The 15,084-nt window shown below is 42.6% G+C and overlaps 1 protein-coding gene across 3 annotated transcripts; it reads left to right on the top strand.

Moving 5' to 3' along the window:
* Positions 1-8,817: 8,817 nt before the first annotated feature.
* On the top strand, positions 8,818-14,189 carry LOC308374639 (uncharacterized protein). 3 transcript variants are annotated; one of them, XM_080850518.1, is made up of 5 exons: positions 8,818-8,881; positions 9,382-10,010; positions 10,278-10,605; positions 10,802-11,482; positions 12,659-14,189. In XM_080850518.1, exons 3-5 carry the CDS (start codon positions 10,287-10,289, stop codon positions 13,789-13,791), a joined length of 2,133 nt encoding a protein of 710 aa, XP_080706644.1. In that variant the 5' UTR covers positions 8,818-8,881; positions 9,382-10,010; positions 10,278-10,286; the 3' UTR covers positions 13,792-14,189. The 3 variants fall into 3 exon arrangements, with proteins under 3 accessions (XP_080706644.1, XP_080706643.1, XP_080706642.1); XM_080850517.1 differs by lacking the exon at positions 8,818-8,881 and having other exon boundaries at positions 9,550-9,571; XM_080850516.1 differs by lacking the exons at positions 8,818-8,881; positions 9,382-10,010 and having other exon boundaries at positions 10,156-10,605.
* The last annotated feature ends 895 nt before the right edge of the window (positions 14,190-15,084 follow it).

The following is a 15,084-nucleotide window of genomic DNA, read 5'->3' on the forward strand; positions in this document are numbered from 1 at the left end:
TGTGAACCACATACATTTAAAGCAGCAATAAGGAGTTCTGTTCCAAACCTAGCAGGCTTACTAACTAAAAGGTATGCAAAAAACCATGCAAACACCACCAACAGCCCACTTGGCAGTGATAGAAGCTTGCCAATACACTAACTGGTGTCTTTTGGCAGTAAAGCTGGCAATGTCATGCTGTGACAGCTTTTCTTCCATTTTTATAGGGTATTCCAGCCCGGTATACAGAACTACATAGGGCATATCCTGTATGGCTAGTGGGAAAGACACAGGTGTTTATATGTCCTTCGATGACCATATGCTATCAAACTTTATTTGAGGATAGCAAAACTAGCTGCCCATAAAACCATACCTCAAAAAGTGTCAAACTGTTGCACAATGTTACTTTAACTAGAAAATTCACCACCAGAGTCCAGTATGCTTACTTTTTCATTTGATTTTGAATACCACCCTAAGTCAAATTTGGTAGCATTCATTTCCTTGATCTAAACCAACCATTATTTTACTGATAAAAGCAATATGTATGATGTTTTCCTATGAACGTATGGTGGGTCTACTGTTGGCAGACAACAGGTCTGGCATTCTGTGTACATAACTGACCCCAGGTGGCGTTTTCTCAAGTGCCACTGTGTTCAAGAATATTGAGTGAGAAATGGATCAAATGGATTATAATCTGGAGTTAATGATTAATTTAGTGTTAATAATTAATTCTTATTTGAAGATATACCCCGACCTATCATTGTCTTATAGGCTATACTTTTCTGCACCACTAATACATCAGGGATTGTTCAGGCTGTTAATGCAGTCTAGCAAGGTGCAGGTTGAAGACTGATTTAGTTCAGATTGTAGTCAGATGTTACAAACCCGGCAAGTAAGATTTTTTTTTAGGACCAAACGGGCTAAAAATGTGCAAATATTGGTTAAAAAATAGTGCATGTCTTGCCATTTTGTCCTTGAAAAGCCCAGATGAGATTGTGCTGTTTAGGAAAGGTTTAGATCTCAGGGGTATTCCAGGAAGCCGTGTGACCTGTGAATAGTGGAGGAGGCACATTATGCAATGCATTCTGTTCAGAGGCCTTTTTGCTGGCATGTGACTTTACCATATCATATTTTGTTATAATTTCGTGTCACATGATGTGAATTAGTTTAGTTTTTTTGTTAGTTTTTTTTTTTACCTAACTTAGTTTACATTGGGGGTTGACATTGAGATTGCCTGAATTGCTTTTAAACTAGTTCAATAGCTGAGCTTGTGAAAACTGGAGAGCCACCTCCTGTTACATTGCACACAACACAGGAGGGCCCGTAATGGAGGGGGCAAGTCCGTTTTCCACCTGCAACCGCTTAATGACCATCCTTTATGTAAAGAGAGTATCATGCCAATTGTTTTGATGGCCCATTAAATAAATGCCTGTCTGTCTTGCATACTATTGAGCTGCTTTTGCAATTGTCCACAATAACAGCAAAACGACTTTTTCCTACATCCAGGGTAAGTGTGGACATATATGATAATATACAGGGAGTACACAGGTTTAAAACATCGGAAAATAGGGCCCAAATTGAAAAATCCCGAAGTTTCCCTCTAACCAACGTGAAAGTAGCTGCACGCCATGCAGAAAATATATGCGTGACCCACTATCTCAGGACCCAGCGCCTCGTAGTCGTGGCTCGGGTGTAATTTCACTTTTCAGCTACTTTTAGGGTGTGTGAATGGTGTATACAGAGGTAGATACATTCGTAAATTAAATAATGAAATGTAGAACAAATATATAAAATGCAAAACGAAAACGAACGCAAAAAGGCGGTTGGACAAACGAAGTGGGTGTTCGTTGTTTTTTTAGAACTGATGCTTTGAGCACCGCAGACAGGACTTTAAGCACAGTCTCAAAAACGGAATTAAATCAAATAGGCCTACTCAGCAAGTTTTATATCACAGTCAAAAATGCAAAGGGTAAATCGTATGGATTCAGCGGTTTTATGGGGCTGCAAGCAGGGCTCAACAGATACCTGTGTAAGTGCACACTGTCATTTTGTTAAGTGAATGACCGTTAATTTATGTCCACAACGATGTCTTTTGTGGACTTGCGAAGAAACTCCAAAGAGGTCTCCTCCAACCAGTGCACAACCAGGACCAGTCGGACGAAAATGTCTTTGAAGTAATGTATTCGAACATTCTCGAAACTAATAGGCTACACTGGAGGGGATGGATGCATTCATGTAGCCAATGCTACAACCCGGGAGAGCTAAATAAAGAGCTAAATAAAGTTTTTCACTTTGGGGTACCTAATACATCAGCGATTGCAGTGCTATTTGTTGGGGTAGGTTTAAGTGACATTTCCATCTGGGACTTACATCTGATCTAGCATGTTGGTCCACTCCTGCTTCTGTCTAAATATCACTTTGAGATCACTTCACATGGCACCACTTATTCTGAAATGTGGCGATAAGTTTTTCACTTTGGGGTAGTCTCATCTGTGTAGCCACAGTAGTCAGTGGAGTCAGTCCAAATGCCTGAAATGAAAACCATACAAGTGTTCAATCTCTACAGAGGTGATTCTTCTTTGTTATCATTCCAGCAGTATAGGATGCCCTTCTGAGATATGTTGTTATGGCCAATTGAAGTGAACATTCTGATGGAGGACTACTTGGACCATTAAAAGGATAGGTCATGCTTTTACATGATTGCAAGTATGCAAATATTCCCTTAATCTCTCCAGCATTCACACTTTTTTAGAAATGTGTGAATATCTGCCAAGTTGAGGAGAAATGCTGACCAATGGGGCACTATTTTCTAAATGCAATGAAAAGAGCTTCTCTTTGGGGTAGTCTCAGAAATGATCAGCATTTTGGCATGTTTGTTTCAGACATATAGATGTAAGTGCAGAAGATGCTTCAGAAAAAAGGAGACAGACTGATAACTCAACTCTAGTAACTCTCTCATTAAATGTCAAAAAGTGCCTTCAAGTTTGGGTGTTTGTCTGGATTAAACTCATTGTCTCTTAGGTAGAAAGACATTCTATACCTTATGTCCATTCTTTCCAGCCTGAAAATTGGTGTTCTGTAAAGTTTCCTCAAACAAAGTCATTCATTTTGAAAAGTTTATAAATAAATGCTTCTCTTTGGGGTGATAGAGATGATTCCTCTGCTTCCTGCCAGGCAACCTTTGTTTTCACTGCTGAGTATGTAGGTATCTCTGACAAAAAGATGATGGCATAAAGAAGTTGCATCATATCTGTGTCACAATCAGTACCCAAACAATTACATTGGCCTGTGTTGATAAGTATGGTAATTGCTATTTGTTGGGGTAGGTTTAAGTGACATTTACATCTGGGACTTACATCTGATCTAGCATGTTGGGCCAATCCCGCTTCTGACTGAAATGAAAACCATACAAGTGTTCAATCTCTTCATGTGGTGATTCAGGTGATTCTCCTTTCTTATCATTCCAGCAGTATAGGATGCTCATCTGAGATATGTTGTTATGGTCAATTGAAGTGAACATTCTGATGGAGGACATCTTGAACCATTAAAAGGATAGGTATTGCTGGTACATGATTGCAAGTATGCAAATATTCCCTTAATCTCTCCAGCATTCACACTTTTTAGAAATGTGTGAATATCTGCCAAATTAAGAAAAAATGCTGGCCAATGTCTCTGATTGGGTGTTTGTATGAGGGAGGGGCTGTGAATTACCTGGATAGGACCATGGCTGCTGTATGCTTTAAAAGTTGTGCAGTATAAAACATTTCACCAAAGCTGAAGGGAACATCCAGCTTACACTGCTGCTTGGATGGAGTCTAGAAATTGGCCTGGGACTCAAAAAGCCTAGCTGTGCATAAATAAGGAGATTCCCTCAGAGAGCTAATTGGACTTGGGAAAACCCCTTCAGATTGATATGCTCAGAGAATCTACTGAATGCTGACACCTTACAAGTATCCTTCTTAGGCTAAAGCCTCAAAAGGTATTTTGATTGCTACTTCTTCAACCTTGCATTCTTCTTCAGAAAGCTATTTTAATTTGAACCTCCTGCTTGAACAAAGAGATTTTTATTTTCTTCCAGAGATCACCTCATCTCGACTGACTGGTCGTCTCATCTTGGAAAATGGCATCTAGGTAAGGAATAGTAAATGCCTTTCTGTTATTTTTTTAAAATATAATATATGTTTATTATGTTTGTCTTCTGTAGATTAAGATAAGCTATTCATGACCAAGAAAAAAAGCTTATGTCTAAAGTAATTTGTCTGTGTGTATATCTATCATCACATACCTAACTGCTGAAAATACTACGATATGGGGAGTACTTTTATTTTTAATATTTTACTTAGTACCATTGTTTTGTACATTTCATGCTTACATATGTCATGCATTTATTTTCTTTTTCAAGGAATCCTCCAAACAGGCACTATTTGCTATGTCCTGTTTGTTCCAAAACACAAGAGGGCCTGTCTGTCCATTTGAGGAGGGTATGCATGAAGCGTGACTCTGAGGAAGATATTCAAGCCATTGTTGAAAAGGCCAAGCGTGATGCAAGTGGGCTCCTTAAGGAAGGCAGAATTTTCAATTATTCAGTCCTCACTGAAATTATGTCAGATGAAAATCCAATCCAAAGGTAGGTGGCTTCCACATTACGTTCTACGTACTCAGAGTTCTTTTTCAGATAACATGTTTTATTTACAGATGTTTACAAATATCTTGTTTTCTTATTGACAGACTGGTCAAGGAGCTGAAACGTCGCCACATGGTTGTACGTGATGGACCTGACTCTCCGGTAGAAGCCAATGCTGAGCCTCTAGCTGCTCAGACTCTGCCCAATTACGATGCTGAAGCTGGACCATTCACTCGACCGACTTCTAACTTTGAAGGGGCTGAAATGGCTGAGGAGGTCCCTGTTGACACCCGAACAAGAACGTTTTCTCAAAAAAGCAAGCAAGAAATGTACGAGAAAGGCCTTTACGACAGACATCCTCTGAGCCACCCACTTCTCAATGATTTTGCCATGCACCTGAAGGAAGACAAAAAGATTAAAAATTACAAACAGGAGGTAAGCCCAATAAATGTTTAACACTTTTTATGAGAACATTTACGGTATATGCAGCTTTAATAAAAGATGAAGCAAAACAGTCATGACTAGAAGGTAATTGAACATTATACCTTTTATTTTTCAGGTTGAAAACGTCTCTCGGTATCTATATTTTGCTAACAAAGAGGAAGCATCCTTGCAGTTTGTTCATGCGAGAGAAAAGATACAAACGTTCCTCAGTGAAACATCTGCTAGTCTGAAGAAGAGAACCCAGCTGAATTACCTCAAGAGCTTGAAAAGATTCCTGAGCTTCCACATAACCAACATAAATACAGATAAGGAGCTCCATAAAGAGGCCAAAGTATTCACTCAAACCCTCAGTTGTATGATGAAAGGCCTGGACAAGGATGCAAGGAAGGAGATCCTCAACCAAAGGTTTGATTGATTGTACCCTATATAAATACCTGGTCATTTTTCTGCCTGCTGTAATGTGATTAGTTGTAATCACATTTGATACTGGTGCAATTAACTGGGTTTCACTTCTGACATAATTCACACGTCTCATATCACACTCTTTTTTTTTTCTCATAGACATGACTGGTTGCTGGCCGAAAATCAGTTGACAACACAAGACTGTCAGGCTGTGTTAGAAGAGGCCAAGGAGGAATTCTTGGCATGTTTGGATGCACTGTCGGAACAAGGTCCTGAAACATTGGATTCGGGCGATAAAATACTTGTGTTGTACTACCTTGAGGCTGTGGTGATTCTAGGACACATGCAACAGCCGAGTGTGGTGGAGAGCATGACTGTGAGTGAGTGGTTATCCAGGTCTGAAGATATGTCACCGGAGACAGGTGAGCCACGTTGGGTGGTTGCGGTAAAGGAGGACAAGACTTCCACAACACAACTGTCCTCGTTTGCGCTTTCAAAGGAGCAGGAGCACGTAAGTTCATCGCAATTCCTGCCTGAACCTGTTAGCTGAAAGTATATTGTTATTTGTTAATGTCCTTTTCTCCTCTAATGTTCATTCTTTTGTCCAACAGTGGTTCGATCTGTACTACAAACTGTTGCGGCCAGTCTTCCAGAGATCCGGCAGGAAACGCAAGAGGGATCAGGACAATGAAGATCCAAGAGATTTATTCTTCCTTTCCAGCACAGGAAAGGGGATTCACCGTACCACAAATGACATTGCACGGCTGCAAAAAAAGTTCAATGTCCCGGAAGTGAGCAGCACGATGGCCCGCAGAGTCTTCCAGGCAAACACTAGGGAGATGACAGATTCAGCAAAAACAATGGTGGCAAGTTACCTTACCCATTTTAATGCAACAGCAGAGCAGCATTACCGCTCCAAGACGCCTTCCTTGGAGAGTACTAGTAGCAGTAATCCACGCAGAACAACCCGTTCTGGTACTGCTGCCAGGTCGGATTCAGATTCGGATTCGGATCCGTCATTTGTCACTCTTGGGAGTACAAGTATCAGTAATCCAGGCAGAACAACTCGTTCTGCTACTGCTGCCAAGTTGAATTCGGATCCGTCATTTGTCACTCTTGGGAGTACAAGTAGCAGTAATCCAGGCAGAACAACCCGTTCTACTACTGCTGCAAGATCGGATTCGGATCCGTCATTTGACATCGCACTTACACAGTGTCCTGTGACAATTAATGGGCCTAAATCGAAACAGGGACTTTTAGAGGATGTAGGGAAGTCTTCTTGGCGAAAGGCTTATGAACAGTCGGAGAAGAAGCAGTGGAAACTGCGGCAAACATTTTTTCGTTGTGAGTATTTTCTTTCCACATCTTACGTTATTTTCCTGAAAAACAAATTCAAAGTTGTCAATTAATGTATTCATGACTAACAAAACTTTTTTTTCACAGCACAATTCCTTTGGCGTCAGCCAACAGAAACGCATCTCCTAAAATGGGTTGAAAAGCAGTCATGGGTCGGTAAAACGAACATCCAGCGACTTCTTAAAAGGTGGATACCCTGTCGATCTGCTGATAACATTATGGACTGCAAACGGATGCGGAGACATGTGAAGAAGCAAAAATGGAAAGGACTTTGTATCCAACACTCTGAAGGGACGGGCGCAAGCATCATGGCAAAACGCAGCTTTTGTATTGGTGAAGTGGTGTGTGACTACCATGGGGCTGTTGTCACAGCCAGTGATGGTCAGGAAGTGAGCAGCTGTATTTGCCACCCTAGTAAGCAGCCTCCAGGCAAATTGATTAAGTACTCTAGAAAAAATGCAAATGTAAAGCCCAAACATTGCATTTTCGAAATGGATGGCGAGACGAGACATGTGACTCTTTTCCTTGCAACCAGGAAGATTTCTCCAAATCAAGAAGTGTTGCTCTCTTATTTTGTCAAAGGAACTCTTGAAGGATAGGGATGAGGACTCCAAAAGCCTACAGGACATTGGTCTTCAGAGACACATGTCCCATACTATGGTGAAATGTTACGGATGTGTCTTGGCTAGTCCTGAATGCTCTGGGAGAGCTTACCACACAGAATAAGTACTTGTGCTAGCTTGTGTAGTTTTAAGTGAGGTTTTGTGGCCGAAGCAGAAATGTCTAAATTATTTACATTGTTATATATTGTACATTGTATTGTATTTTTTTCTTAAATTAAAGATGCAAATACAATTTGAGCACTGTTTTTATGCCTGAAAAGATGACTGCTGAAGTGTGGTGACAAAGAACAATAATTCAAATAAATAAAACATTAACATTAAAAAAAAAAACATGCTAAACAATAAACAAAAGAACTGAACGGCTTCCTTCGTATCTTCCTCCAAAATGACAGTATCTTCTGGTGACGATTTGTCCTACCACACCGTCGGAAGAGTAGGCTGAAAGTAATTCCATAGCCTCCAGTCTCTTGGACTTTTATTTTTTTCTTCCTTTCTTCCCTTCTTCTTTTTCTTCTTTCTCTTTCTCCTGCACCATAATTATAATTAACTATACTTGGAGGGGGTCTAGGAATTGTCCTGGGACACAGGTGCTACATCTTTGGGTATGTAGTAGAAAGGTGAACTTAGAAAATAAGGATAACAGAAAGGATTTGGATCAGAATTTAGTCATGCTCAGTACCCTAACAGTGGCCCTGACCTGGGTTGAATATTTGGCAAGTGCTATTTGTTGAGGTAGTTTTTGTGACATTCTCAAGTGGGAAACTAGTCAGCTTTTACTACATTTACAAACTGACACAATGAGATAACTTCAAAAGTGGTGGCACTAATTCCTAAATGCAAAGAATGAATGAAAGTGCTTCTCTTTTAATCGCTTGGTATGTGAGGTATGTGCTCAGTGATTTGTTTATTACACCCATCACACAGCCCTCCCCCATTCTTTGTGGTGTGTTATGTGTGATAACAATATAGTCAGCTTAATGCATTTCAATATTTTAACAATTATCTAAAACAAATACAATATTTTCAGCGTTCCCCGAGTCCTTTCTTAACTGTACCTTAATGCTTTATCTAAATTATAGGCTTCATTGTACTAATAAACACAGAGGGGGCAATTACATCTCATTCCTTAGCGATCTATTCGTCTAACCTTTAACCAATCGGCATCGACCAGTATGGGATCGCTATGTTTCGTACTTCACCTCTAATGGTGCAAGCTGATATTTATGCCTTTTCTCGAGCCCTGTTGGCAGTGAGGACAGTTTCTTTACCCTTCATGAATAAATGTATTCATTTTCAGTGCATATTTCTTAATACCAACTAGCAAGTCAAAAAACGACCATCACGAAATGTGTAATTTGTACACGGTCCCTTACACAAACCATAGCGACAGAAGAAATAGTGAAAGGGTCCTGAAGCTGTTTTCGGATAAAAATCGACTGCCACAACAAATATGGTTTGCTTTTGCCACATCATATTATACTGTTAATCCCATGACTTCGATTGTGTTGTTAAACTGGAGTTCTTTGACATGTCCGAATGAATGAAAAGTCCCAATCGAATGTCAAACGTGAAGGAAGTATTCGCCTGACGTAGACGGAAATAGCTTGTCTGAAATTGCTTTATCAACATTAGGACGCGTATGTATATGTTCAGTGTGTAAATGTCCTCATACTAATACATCATCAACGTCGCTCTAATTAGCAGTGCTTCTCATGTGCCCATCAGAATCATGCTCGCACGCTGAATTAAATTAATTGTGATAGTAAACATGTAACATACATCTAATACGTTGTAAAGGATATAGATTCAGAATATAGAATGCAAATACATTTGACGTTGTGGTGCTTAATAGAAAGCCCTGGAATAGGCAGAGGACAGTATGAAAACTTAAATGAAGCTGCTTAACAGTCAGTTGTGTTATCAGTAGTTTTGAAAATATTTCGGCTCTTTCAGGACTTGGACGGCAATCCTACATCTCTCGTTAACACTCTAAGGTCCAAGGCCTTTAACCTTCAAACCGACCCCATGGACTCCGACAGCAATGGGGGAAACAACATGCTTGCTTCCGTCCCTTTAAGACATATAGTTGAATCCTGGGGGAAGCCGGAGACTGGAGTAACATTTAAAACCGAACATGCCGAAGGTAAGCATGCCTAGTACGTGGGGGTTACCAAGGTGTTGCAGTGATTTTTTTTTTCTGACATCCATCAAACTGCCATATGTTCATGGCCAATCATGTAACATTTTACTGGTTAGAACTTGAGAATGCTCCTACCATTTCTCCCTCTGAAGATTTCAAACTCTTAACTTTGACAGCATCTTCCTGTTTGTTGTGGTGATTGTTGTCATTCATCTTGCAAAATGGTTGGAGTGCTATTCGGGTTGATAGGCAGTTAATATCAGGTTGTAAATTATGGTGAGATTTTTTTTATTATTGGATTATTTGTGCTGTATTTTCATGTGGTGTCTCACGTCATGTTTCTGATGTTGTAAACCATTATAATCCCTAACCATGGGAGAGCATCACTCCAGCTGCCCCCAGCAGACCTACTACTGATGACGAGCACGTTCCTTACTTAACGGTACTTTCATGCTTTATCTAAATGTTTTGGTGGACTAACAAGTACAGAGGGGGTGCTTACATCTCAATCTGAAGGCCTGTGTGATTTTTGCAAAAACTTACAGTAGAGTCGCTCAGTGTCCACATGCAGACAGAAATGTCTTGTCATGTGCCAGGTTGGCCTCAGCGTACCCGTCTGTCTTATTGATTAATGGAAGTAACGAGTAGAGATGGTTGGGGCCTTAGCTTTGAAAGCTGTCAGTGTGCTAACCATCCCAGTGTGCTCCAGGAGTCCCAGATGATGGACCGCATTCGCCAACAACGCTTCACACAGGACGAGTTGGATGTCCTGGTGCGTGAGATCCAGGCCCGCTACCACAGAATCTACGGCAAAGGGCTGCCGTTCGCCGAGATCCGACAGGCTTGGGAGGAGGTGGCGGCAGCGGTCAACAGCGCTGGCTTTGGCCCCACCAGGACTGCCAGCGGCTGCCAGAGACGCTTCAGAGACCTGAAGCGGCGTGCCAAGATGAAGCTGGTCAACAGAGCTAGCACAAAGCCATCACAAAGAGCAGAGAATGGACCTGCAGGAAAGGACACTCAGCCATGCAGCGAAACAGGTCTCTTTTTTTCTCAACAGTTTGCTGAACAAGGAAATAAGCATTTGATTGAAAGACATGATAGATTGTTGAATAGGTATATTACTGAACCTTTACCTTACTTAACAATTGCCACAGTGGGATAAACTGATTTTACATAAATTATCTGCTCAAAGATTGCCTTCCTTTGTGTTTTTTTTTTTTTTGGTGACACCAGCTACACCTGCAACCTCACCTTCTGAGAGCCCTGTAGCTGGAACAGCGGATGGCGGAAACGTTGGAGCATCTCTCCACCCCTTTGCTCCCTTTAACACCATGGGTGTCCCCAGTCAAGACTCCTTGGGTACCGTGGGTGTCCCCAGTCAAGACCCCTTGGGTACCGTGGGTGTCCCCAGTCAAGACCCCTTGGGTACCGTGGGGGTCCCCAGTCAAGACCCCTTGGGTACCGTGGGTGTCCCCAGCCAGTCTTGGGAGCCCCTGGAGGTTCGCCACAGGAGCCTGGAGATGCTGCAGAGGGAGTTTAAACCCCAGAGCCGAAACCACTTCACGAAGGAGCAGATGGACATCCTCCTGCGCGAGATCAAGGTCCGCTACCACAGGCTTTTCGGTGACAGACAGCACCCTCCGCGGTTCTCGGATCGGCGACAGGCGTGGGAAGAGGTGGCAGCCGCCATCAACCGTGCTCGCTGTGGCCCCACCAAGTCTGCCACCTCCTGCTGCAAACGCCTCAGCGACCTGAAACGGCGGCGCAAGACGAGAATGGGCAGTCACATCGTGTCAATGTGTCAGGAGGGGCCTATTATTACAGCGGCATTCTCCCACTCAAGCCCCATGGGAATGACCATCCTCCCATCACTGAGTATGCAGCCACTGCAAAGCCCAGAGAACGCACCCACAGGTAAGAGAGGACAGTACACAGCAAAACTAATGTTTATTTATTTGTTTGTTGTTGTTGTTCTGTTTTGTCTCTTAAGACACCTGACCAGTGCTGAGGCTTTGAAAATGAATGGACTTGTAGAATGAATTCTCCATTTTCAAAGCATAGTCCTTGCCAGCCTGGCAGATAGACCCCAGAGAGGCAGCTTCTTGAACAAAGAAAGAAAATGTATGTTTGAATACGTGTATTTAAGGCAAAACATGTATTTAACTTGGTGAGCTTGTTCTTTTGTACAGTCTTTTTCAAAAAGTTCAAACATAGGGCACACTTTTCTTTGTATACTTTACATCACAGTCAATGTAATCCACGAAGCCATTTACAAGTTTTTCTACATCCATTAAATAAGCAACAAAGGGCTAGCCTGGCCATTACCAGCCTGTGACTCCATTTCATTCCGTCTTTCAGTCTGGGCCAACCCAATGCATTTTGGTTTCCGAGATGGGCGGGTGCTTATCTTGAGGTTTAAAATCATTGGAGTTCCCTTAACCAATCAGCAACGTTTAGTAAGCATTTGTTAGATTAAACTCTTCCCAAAGCCAGTTGGGAGAAGAGCTACGACGTTCTTTCCAATCATAAAACTTACAGGAAAATACTCTTGTTCTCCTTTTAATTTTCTGATGTTCTCGAGAGTTGAGACAACTTTTCCGATAGCTTTTCGTGTCTTTTCCTCCAAGGCGAGTTTTGCGTCACAGCTCTGAACTGTTCGCTGATTGGTCCTGCAAAATTTTGAGTTCTGGAGACGATTGTCAATGGGGTTGGGCCACACTGAGTATGAGCTTGAAATCAATTCAGGCGGAAATACGTAGGCTGGTGTCACCAGGCTAACAAAGGGCTACCCTAAGTGCAGATTCATCTTCATGGCATGTACAGGAAGAGGGTGATGGTCAGGAGGTCTTTGGAACACAGCAGTACCTCGTGGTGTCAAGATGATAGAGAGGGAAACCCTTCAAGCTGCATACATTCTACAAAATGTGTCACACACTTATCAATCAGGAAGACAACATTACCTTTCTTCATTCACATCGTTATTACCTTTTAAAACTTTGTTAAACTTTTCAATGTATTTGCATAGCCTGTACTGAACCACTGCAACCACAAAAATACCAACTCTCTCCTCTGTGATTCTTTGTGACGCAGCTGAGCCCGAACCAGCAACCACACCAACCCCGGCACCAGCTCCCCCACCCACACAAAAACCAGCAACTGCACCCGCACCAACACCTGCACCAGCAACTGCACCCACTCTAGCACCAATACTGACACCCATACCAACACTCTCACATATACCAACACTCAAACCCATACTAAAACTTGCTCTTGCACCGGCACCAACATTCGCACCAACACTTACACTCCCACTCACCCTCCCACTCCCATCAACAGTCACACAAACTGCACCAGATCCTACCCCAGCCACCACACCCACCCTTGCACCCTCGCCAGCTGTTCCAGTTCTCACATCTTTACCAACACTAACACCAACACTCACACCTGTACCAACACTAACACCAACACTCACACCTGTACCAACACTAACACCAACACTCACACCTGTACCAACACTAACACCAACACTCACACCTGTACCAACACTAACACCAACACTCACACCTGTACCAACACTAACACCAACACTCACACCTGTACCAACACTAACACCAACACTCACACCTGTACCAACACTAACACCAACACTCACACCTGTACCAACACTAACACCAACACTCACACCTGTACCAACACTAACACCAACACTCACACCTGTACCAACACTAACACCAACACTCACACCTGTACCAACACTAGAACCAACACTGACACGGTGCCCAGCACCAACACCCTCTGAGAGGCCTGTAGCTGGAGCAAACAGCAGGACCGGCGGAGTTTCAGTCAGTCCCCCAGCAGTCTCGAGCACAGCGGGTGCTCCGTGTCCGTCGCGGAGGCGGTGGGAGCAGGAGCTGCTGGAGGTGCAGCGCGGGGGCCTGGAGGTGCTGCAGAGGGAGGTGGGAGCCCTGCGCCGTGGCCTGGACACACGCCTCCGCAGGATGGAGAGCCGCACGTACCCCCTCCTGCTCTCCATCAGCCGCAGCCTGGAGAGGATAGCCAACGCCACGGAGCGCAACTCCAACCCTCCGCTGCACACCGACACGCCCCCCAGGACACCCAGGGGCAGAGCTGTGGTGGAACGACCGGCCACCAGCCAAACCCGTGCTTCTTCAAAGGGACGAGCAGACGGGACCTGCAAACGCAAAAGAGGGAGACGCGCCTAACCATGCGACCCACCGAGACATTAAACTGGAAACATCTTTGGCTTTGATGACAATTGCCACATGACAGCAGCTCGATAAGGCTCCTTTACTGTTTACCGAGAAAGCTGACGTAAAATACTTCTGTGATATTGTTATGAGGCTAGCTTATCTAGTATTCCTCCATTAACTTCAACACATTTCTGAACTATTCACATTGCAAAAAAACTGCATATTTAAAAATAAAAAAAAAGATTAAATTGATCACTTTTGGGGTCCAGCACATGCAGGCCATGAGTGAAGGAACCTGCTCTGCAATGATACAAAGGTCGAATTAATTCTGCATTTCATGATTTAACGTTTACAATCTTTGTTACAGAACAACATGATTTAATTTCATAGCTAATAAAATCCAGCATTATAAACCCTTTTTGTCATTGCCAAGATAATCTGCCCATTTTGCACAATCTTGCATCTTTGATCAATAAAAAACACATCTTTGATGTGTAAGTGAAGTAAAAGGAATTGTAGTCAATTTACTTAACCAAGAGGTCAAAGATTCACTCATGCTATGAGCAGTAGATAAGGGAAAACATTTACACATGGTTTGTGGAAAGAAGACCGGTTACAGAGGTAGAAGGACATATTCCTGTTCTGGGTCAGTGTGAAGGCAGGTTGAACCAGCTGAGTGGGGCCATTAAAGGAGCCCAAAGCAACATTAGGGCATCAAAATGGAAATATTCTGGATAAGACAATCTTTATGATATTGACATTTACTTCATCATATAAGCACATTTGCATCATTATTTGATACTTTGGGCGTTAAAAAGAGCGCTACAACTAGTGTGTAGTTCGTACGCAGCTGCTGAACAGCTCAGCTCAATAACACTGAAAAAGGAAGTCAGTATCCACCTTTAGATAAAGGTCACAAATGTATCAGGCAGAAGTACAGTGTGAGAGGAAATATAGCTGTACGCTATAAAACACAGGAGCATTAACGGCGTTAACAGTGTGCAAGTTGCCTTTACTTTCTCTTTATGCTTGATGCAACATGCCTTAAAGATTAAATTGCTATCTTGAGGTCTAATTACTGAAGCTGCATGAGCTTTGTCTCTGAGCATATAAAATTCTCTGTTAACTTGCCATTTTTTTCATCACTGTCTCTACCCACTATTTAATAGGCCATATTTTATTCGCACTTGACCTCAGCGGCACACTGTAGGCCTATAGCATAATCAGCCACGTCTTCACTGACTGGGTACGTGTTTTTGTTATATGTAATAGCTGCTCCTTCAAGGGACCTCTCAACGAACAGCA

This window comes from Sprattus sprattus (assembly GCF_963457725.1).
Source record: "Sprattus sprattus genome assembly, chromosome: 1".
NCBI classification, from domain to species: Eukaryota; Metazoa; Chordata; class Actinopteri; order Clupeiformes; family Clupeidae; genus Sprattus; species Sprattus sprattus.

Coding starts and splice junctions, on each gene's coding strand:
- LOC308374639 (XM_080850516.1), top strand. CDS start 10,200: ATGGAAGTAACGAGTAGAGATGGTTGGGGCCTTAGCTTTGAAAGCTGT. Junction 10,606..10,801: donor TCAGCCATGCAGCGAAACAG/GTCTCTTTTTTT, acceptor TGGTGACACCAG/CTACACCTGCAACCTCACCT. Junction 11,483..12,658: donor CCCAGAGAACGCACCCACAG/GTAAGAGAGGAC, acceptor TTTGTGACGCAG/CTGAGCCCGAACCAGCAACC.